We start from the raw sequence: 8,855 nt of genomic DNA, 5'->3' as shown, positions 1-8,855 counted from the left end.
GAAGCAACCTCAGGGCCCTGAGTTGGTACACTGATAGCCCTAGGTGTACTCTATATTTACAAATATACAAGAGCCCCATATGTTATATATTATGGGCCCCAGGGGCCCAAATGTTAAAATATGGTGCAACAGATTGACAAGCCTAGCTCTAAAAGTACAAGATCACTAGGGCTCATATGTGGCATATGTATGGGCCCTAAGTTGTAGATGTGCCTTTTGCCCATTTTGGCCCCAGATGTACAAGGCTGGGGGCCCCAGGGGCCCAAATGTTAAAACAAAGGGCCGGCCGTTTCTCAGCAAATAAAGTAGCTACAGGGTTCAGATTTGGTACACAGATAGGTCTTTTAGTATTATATTGTCATATGTATATATAACCCCCATACGGTATGTCACATAATATGGGCCCCAGGGCCCCAAACGCTAAAACATAGGACCGATCGTTACTCAGTAAATAGAGCAGCTACAATGCCCAGCTTGAGTCTACCATGGAGTCTACTGATAGCACTTGAGAATCGTACTTTAACATATGTACATGAGCCCCATAAGTCATATATATTGGGCCCCAGGGCCCCAAATGTTAAAACAAAGGGCCGGTCGTTTCTCATCATATAAAGCAGCTGTATGGCCCAGAGTTTGTACACAGATTGCACCTGAGAATAACATTGTTATATGTACATATGAGCCCCATATATCACATAATATTGGCCCCAGGGCCCCAAACGCTAAAACATAGGGCCGGCCGTTACTCAGTAAATAACGTAGCTACCTTGAGTCTACTGATAGCACTAGAGAATTTACTTCAACATAATTATGTACATAAGTCTCATAAGTCAAATATTATGGGTCCCAGGGCTCCAAATGTTGAAACAAAGGGCGGGCCGTTTCTCATCAAAGAAAGCAGCTTCCGGGCTCAGAATACGTACACAAATAGCACCTGAGAATTATATTGTTACTAACACCCACACACCCATCCACCCCACACACGTAGGACTAAACAGACAGACCGTAACCACCCGGGTATAAGCCCACCTTCAGGTATAAGCCCACCCCCTATTTTTCAGAACATTCTGGGAACAAGGGTGCACTCGGCTTTAAGCCCAGTACTAAATTTTGGCCAAGTTCTTAAATCAAATCAATGCTTTTCTCTCGCATAAGAACAAATATTTAAAAAATATCAGTTGATAATTAACATTCCACACTTTTTACGAAATTGACATACATGTAGATGATAGAAATTACTAGTACATTGGGCATTATACAAATGGGGATGATTAATTTCTTATTTCTAAATTCAAGTACTAGCCCCTCCCCGGTTATAAGCCCACCCCCATTTTTGAAGTGAAATCTGCCATCTAGGGGGGTGGGCTTATACCCGAGTGGTTACGGCAGCGTGAAGCGTTAAGGCTGTTCCAGTTAAATTACATACCCATTGGCTGTTCCATTTAATTTACATACTCCCTCTGAAATGTCCCCCAAAAGGCTGTTCCGTTTAATTTACATACTCCCTCTGAAATGGCTGTTCCATTTAATTTACATACTCCCTCTGGAATAGTTTCCCTAATCATATTGCATAGCCTCACTGTGAGTAAGAGAGACTGACAACAGCAACCTATGGAGAGTAAAGAGACGACTCCCCTGGGAGGGACTTTTTATAATTTCTTTATTTTAAGTGCTACGACAGTGCAACCTACATTCAATTAAAGCTTGTGACTTGGACTTTCACTTTTTACACATTTTCTGCCCAATTGGGCGACTTTTTACAATTTCTTTATTTTAAGTCCTCAGCAAATAAGGAATGTATGTTTGGGTACACCGATAACATGCGGGTATAGCCGTATTTGTGTACAAATATATAGCCTTCTAGTTGTATTTGGGAACATTTAATTTATCAATTCAAAATTTTAAAAATATGATATTAATTATATCAGAATATACTGACTGAATGCATGTGAAGGGAAAGTAAAAAGTGTGCTGAGGCTTGTAGATCAACGTCTAGACGTTGTGCCTGTGCGTAGCACACTATAAATCACTGCGCTTATTTTTCTTTTCTTTTTTTAAAAATGAATACAGATATGTTCGAGTTCCCCAAATGGGAAATGTGTAACATTTGTATAGTTTTCAAAATTATTTTTTGTATATCATAACATCTGTAGACATGTAACTGATAAAATAAAAGTGATAATTTATAGAAATAAAATATGTATTATAGTTTTATTTATCAAGTTGTTGATTTTGTCACAAGCTCAAAGTTGAAGAGAGATACAGAATGGAGGATTTTAGTGGAAGTCTGGATGAAGCAGTTGCCTTGATTTAATTGCATTGGACTATTCCACTTGAAGTCATGACCATAATCTTCCAAACTGGGAGTGTGAATTTCACTGGGGGTTAAATGGATGACACCATTTGAAATCTATGCTATGTGGGCAGTGGCGTAACCAGACCCGACCTTCCAGGGGGGCAAGAGGTGAAAATTTCCCAATTTCTGATCATCATCATCATCATCCGTCGGCTGCGGAGCAGGCGATTACAAGCTTTCTCCAATATGCGATCTTGGGCAAGCGAAACAATTTTGTTTGGCTGCAGCATCCCTTCAGTATCTCCCAGGAGGTGCTGGACATACTGTAACGCCACTGTGTGGGGAGATTAAGGTCAGAGGTGTATGGATTTCAACTGGAATAGCCCATTTTCTTTCCAATGGAATAACTTGAAAAAATCTTTTTGTGAATATTCGTTGATCATTTTGACAACTAGGATACCTTAAGATATAAATGAAATTTAACTTTTGAAAAATAGTGTTTTGAGAACTTATAATCACTGATAATGGCAAACACAGAGAAACGTGTTTTTTCCCTTTTAAGCTCTTTTAATTGACGTTTGTGGTACCAACTTGAACATTGATTTACTACCAAAAAAGAGCAAAAATTTTACTTATACGGATTCAAAATTTACACATAGTGAAGATAGTGTTAATTTTTGCTAGTAATGCCAACATAAACACATTAATAGAAAATAAAAAGGTATTTGCTTTTTATTTTCTTAGGTCTGGGATTTTTGACGTGACACATTAAAATGCATGATCATGTGGTTTATATAGGCCTGTTAAAAAGCACATAACTAAACTAATTACGGCCTTTCACTTGTTGAGTCTTCAACTTCTTCAAACAAATATCAGTGTGTAGTCAGTTCATTGTACCGTGCGCCATGACCTCCTTTGTGTAAATCGTGTCAAGCCAGACACAAATAAACACCATCGGAAAGAAACAAGTCATTCCTTACGATGACTCATTGGAATATTGTTACAGGTGAATGAACAGGGAAGAACAAATTCCCGAGATTGGTCTTATATGCACAGTGCGTTTTTACGTTTGACATGTTTGAAGTACTGAACATATTCTCTGGTTTCTGCTAGTGCTTGCTACTGAAGATAACAGCAGGTTGTCGCTGACCTTCATGATCATCGTAACTTTGCTATACACGAAAGCTACGCCAAACATTAGTTATAACTTATCAGTGTCATCAGACCAGAGAATGATCAGACCAATGACACAGCAAGTCTTGTTGGACATGCAATGTTGATATCCACGTATCCAACGTTAGGACGTACTTGCAATCATCGGAATAAAAATGATTACTTTGTAGCTGAAATGCTAGTGATATTATTAACCTGATATTGGCCAAGCTGTCAAAACTAAGAAAGTACTTCAAACTATTGTATAGTTTGTACACCTGTCGTCGGCAGCGACTCAAAGGAGCAGGTACAAAGGACAGGTACGACTATAATCATAATCTAGAACTCTGAACACCACGTCGCACTATGTTGAATTGAATTGCTATCTACTGTAGATAGCACACATATATTATATATATATATTTTACAGAAAAAAAGGCGGATATCAAAGATATACTATATTAACTGATATTGCATACTGGTAGACATGTTTATTAATAGCAAGGTTGGTATTGACTAGTACGTGTCGGTATGCAGTGACCTGGAATACCTGTTGCATACATATATATATATAACTGTATGATCAGATCAATAATAATGGTGTATCGATAAGGCGGCACGAAAAATAATCATGATAATGGATAGGTTTTGCAATGTGTGTGAATATAGTAATAAAATATGAATTTTATATTGAGTTATGCATGGAACCAGTTCTGCAAAATTATTATTTGACAACATCGGGCATCAAAGACTATAATAGGTAACAGAGATCAAATGCTGCATGCAAAGATGTGTGTGATATATCATAATATTACTAGTAATATTTTAACAATACTGACGTCGTGTTTGATTAATGCGCTTCCAGGTAATGTCATAATACCCAATTGTTAAACGCCAATGCATTATATCAATATTATTTTGTGCCAACGAATCGTCAACTTGTGGCAATCCACTGGGCTAGTAATAGTATTATTAACTGTCGGTAGGGCTTGTTTTGAGATAGTGGGCCATTAAACGTCACATACAAAATGTAGCAATAGAAAACGGAGGATTTCTCAACTATTTTACTAATTTTTGACTACATTTACCAAACATTTCACCTTAAAAAGGCAGAGAATAATCATCGTATAATTGCCAAAATCCAGTCACAATTTTCAGCCAATAATCATCGTGTAATTGCCAAAATCCAGTCATAATTTTCTGCCAATAATCATCGTGTAATTGCCAAACTCCACTTCACAATTTTCAGCCAATAATCATCGTATAATTGCCAAAATCCAGTCACAATTTTCAGCTCAATTTCATTCTTGTACACATTACTCCTTCATCATATTAGTACAGGCTGTATCAAAATGTTTGGTACTCATCAGTTTTTGGTGTTTATTGACAAGCCTGTTCTTGAATATGCAACATTGGATCCTGTTGAAATGCCCATCATTTATAGTTTTATGACATTACATTACATTCATCTATATATAAGGTCGCTCCTCTGCTGCATTTCGCTGTGGTAGTCTTGTCCATAATCACTGGAAACTGATGGGTACCAATCATTTTGATACACCCTGTATACATGTACTCCTTACTTTATCACAAGAATCATTATTAACACTTAATACGTACATTTTTATTGTTTTCAGTTCACCATTAGGATCTGCAAATCAATAAGAATATAATACATCGTCATCGGCAGCAAATATCTAACTTGCGTCAGCTTGGATTAACAACAGTTACGAACTCTGCATTAAAGCTATATATCAAACACCTGCAAACATGACATCGTCTGTACATGTAACAATAAGCAAAATACTACCAATACTCCTGGTTTTACTTGCATTGCTTCTAGATAAGAACCGTGTTAGCGGACAATCTCTACAGATAAAGTTCGAAAGTATTGGAGAGTATGATTATATGGATGGAAAAGCATTCCTAGAAGGCAGCCAAGTCCATTTACTTTGCGACATAAGCGGTCAGATTCAAGCAAGCCATACTGTAGTATTCAAAAGGGATGGCGTGAAACTTTCCTCTAATGAGAGCATTCTTGTGCCAAATAGTCCATTGCATTTTTTTGTTCAGAACAATTTGTTTTCCACAAGCCCTTATCGCTCGCAATTTAAACTGTTCATTTATGACGTGTCAAAAGAAGATCAAGGATTTTACAGTTGTCATGTGGAAGATTCAATTGGTAATGTTGTAGTTGACGGGCAATATACAAACACAGCAGCTGCAATACCTCGAATCGTGGTGCTCTATCTACCAAATAAGAATAGATACCCAGCATGCAGCGTAGTAGAAGGCACAATCGATGTCAAGATTGGATCTAAGATCAATCTCAGATGTACGTCAGAGCTAGGAAATCCACAAGTGGAGTTAACGTGGAAGCGCAGTACCTCATCCGGAAGCAACGATGATGTCGTCGGGTCCGTGTCCATGTCTGATGATGAAATGACTTACAATGTCCCACCGATTACAATCACACAAGAAAGCGATGGTGATATCTTTACTTGTTTTATGAAACCAAACACGACATTCTTTCCAAGTGGTCTTCGCACATGCGACGTAGGCCCTTTGAATGTCATAAGCGATGTCCCGTTGCCAATCATAACACCGCTAATCCAGAACGCAGTTCCAGGAGATACTGTCAGTTTTCAATGCGCGTTACCGGGTCAAACAAATGCGCAGTTTTCGTGGTTTTGGGACCCGAATTGGGTGTTTAACAAGTCTCCGTTATCTCCAGATACAAAAACTTTCTCTCTGCGTAATGTGAGAAGCTATCACCACTTGACCAAGGTGTACTGTAAAACTCTTTCGGAAGGAGTTGAAGTTAGTGTCTATGGATTAATCCGTGTGAATGGACCCTACGAAGCACCACCGAACACCCCTACTCCGTCAGTTACCAAACCGGCCCCCAAACCAGGAGGAGGCGGCATGGGCAATGGGGAAACGGGTGGTAGCGATGGTGGCAACGGTGGTACTAACGGTGGTTCAAGTGTGACTTCACCAAGTGGGTCGAACGGACAAGAACGTACAACTCGTTCAAAAGGAAAAGGAGTTCTGATTCAAGCAGCAAATATCAAGATTGTTTTAACCTGTTTATTTTTAATTGTAATATCCGATGTAATATGTAAGAGTTTATAGGCCTATCATAATGTGAACTTACTGATGTGACCACAGAGTGCTTATGGACTGTGCAATAAATATGAGCCCTGGTGGGGGGTAAGATGGGGGGGGGGCAAGAATTTTTGGCAAGCCGAAATGGGGGTGGAAGCAATTTTGGCAAGCCGAGAGGCCGGGGTCAAGCAATTTTTGGCACACATTTTTAGGGCGCCTTTTTTTAAATAAAACGCTCTAAAAAGGCTTATAGGTTTGCAAATTGGGATCCAAAAGATATGACATGTGCAAAGAGGGGGGGGGGGCAAATATTTTTTGGCAGGCCGAGAGAGGGGGCCGATTGGAGATTTTACCCCCCGGCTCATAATTATTGCACAGCCCCATATATGGTAACCCAATCATTTGTCTTGGTCATATAATAGAATATTTTATGAAAACAAAAAATATACGAAACAATTTACAAAACAAAAACACTGATCAAATCCAAACTCTTTTAAGTAGCGTTATGATCACAATATCTATAACATATTATGTGTGATATAATTATGCCGAGATTATAATTTTTATCATTTTCAATATAGAATTATATCAAACAATACATTATATTTTATATGTGCATGATATTTTTTAAACTATATATATATATATATAAATTATTTTTGTTTGGATATATTATTGTACATAGATGTACATGTAGACACATTTGTAAATCTCTGCGTAACTAAATGCTGAATAAGGGTAGGCCTACGTCTACCGAAAATAAAGTAATATTTTTGAGAAACTCATAATTTATACAAATAATATTATCGCGAATTGTACGTCACAGATGGTCAGCAGAATCTAGCAGCATCGTAGTGCACCTAAAAGAAAGGTAATTTTATGTGTTTAACCCAGAGATATTTTGCTAGAGTTTTAAATTGTTTGGCAAGGAATACAAGTGTTTCATTATATTTTAATAAAGAGGAACGAGAAGAGCGTGGCTAAGTGGTTATCCATATAATTCTCGCTTATGATACATGAACCCACTCCAACTTTGGAGGTGACGCGTAGGCTATGTAGGGCTGTTAAGACCCCCTTTTTCAGCATCGCTGTCACCCAAAGACCCCATATTTTTTTACGAACACATGCTCTGCACTCACCCGAAGACCCCCTATTTTTTTTCCATTTGGTCACCCAAAGAACCTTACAAGTTCAATTTGAACAGCAACTTTCATTTTTCACTGATTTTGTTACTTATTTTGGAAAAAAACCCAATGAAATTTGAAGCCATTTAGAACTAGAAATTCGATTTTCGAGGTTTTTGTGGCGATGTTTTGGCTCTCACCCAAAGATTCCATTTAAAAAAAGGTCATGTTCTCACCCAATGACCCCATATTTTTTACATTTTGCTCTCAACGAATGCCAAAAATCATACTCTCACCCAATGACCCCATATTTTTTACATTTTGCTCTCACCGAATGCCCCTTAGTGCGAAAGTGCCAGCCCTTTCTGATATCAAATAATTTTCATTTTTTGAAATTCACGATATAGGCCCTAATACAAATTTTATGACAATTTATTGAAATTTGATATTTTTCACATTTTTGATATATAACAGTCCTCGAAGTAAATTTTATAAATCTAATGATATATTCTCAAAGTGTATGTAGCTGGGAGGAAAAGCCGACGATCAATTGAAAATTTTAACCTTTCATATTGAAGATATGGATTTTCCCCCAAAAGACCTTTTTTTTGTTGGTGTTTTGGGGAAAAAAATCCATATCTTCAATACGAAAGGTCAAAATTTTCAATTGATCGTCGGCTTTTCATCCCACCTACATACACTTTAAGAATAAATCATCAGATTTATAAAGTTTATTTCGAGTACTGTTATATATCAAAAATATCAATTTTTAACCATTTGCCATAAAATGTGTATTTCATTGCGAATTTCAAAAAATCAAAATTATTTAGGTTTATTTCGAGTACTGTTATATATCAAAAATATCAATTTTTAACCATTTGCCATAAAATGTGTATTTCATTGCGAATTTCAAAAAATCAAAATTATTTGACATCAGAAGGACATTCTTCGTATTCCGAATGCAATTCGATATGTCTGATGTGTTCTTATGTCCCACAATAAATACTGTCCAAACGTTTAGGCCTATACCCCGCCCCTTAAAGGCCCTTTCAGTGATTTCACAGGAACATTAAAAAAATGGAAATTTGTCTGAGTTGCTTAGAAATAAAGAATAAGTCTACAGAATTTCATTAAACCACTTTTCCCCTGAATACATCGACAAATTAGTCAAAAAC

The 8,855-nt window shown here is 37.3% G+C and overlaps 1 protein-coding gene across 1 annotated transcript; it reads left to right on the top strand.

Annotated features, from left to right (window-relative positions):
• Positions 1 to 3,257: 3,257 nt before the first annotated feature.
• Positions 3,258 to 6,677, top strand: LOC140140040 (uncharacterized). The gene is made up of 2 exons (XM_072161852.1): positions 3,258 to 3,768; positions 5,086 to 6,677. The coding sequence occupies exon 2, from the start codon at positions 5,219 to 5,221 to the stop codon at positions 6,581 to 6,583; it is 1,365 nt and encodes a 454-aa protein (XP_072017953.1). The 5' UTR covers positions 3,258 to 3,768; positions 5,086 to 5,218; the 3' UTR covers positions 6,584 to 6,677.
• Positions 6,678 to 8,855: the final 2,178 nt, after the last annotated feature.

This window comes from Amphiura filiformis, chromosome 18 (assembly GCF_039555335.1).
Source record: "Amphiura filiformis chromosome 18, Afil_fr2py, whole genome shotgun sequence".
Taxonomy (NCBI): Eukaryota; Metazoa; Echinodermata; class Ophiuroidea; order Amphilepidida; family Amphiuridae; genus Amphiura; species Amphiura filiformis.
Note: the sequence above shows the minus strand (reverse complement) of the source record. Positions and strands in the feature narration are given on the sequence as shown.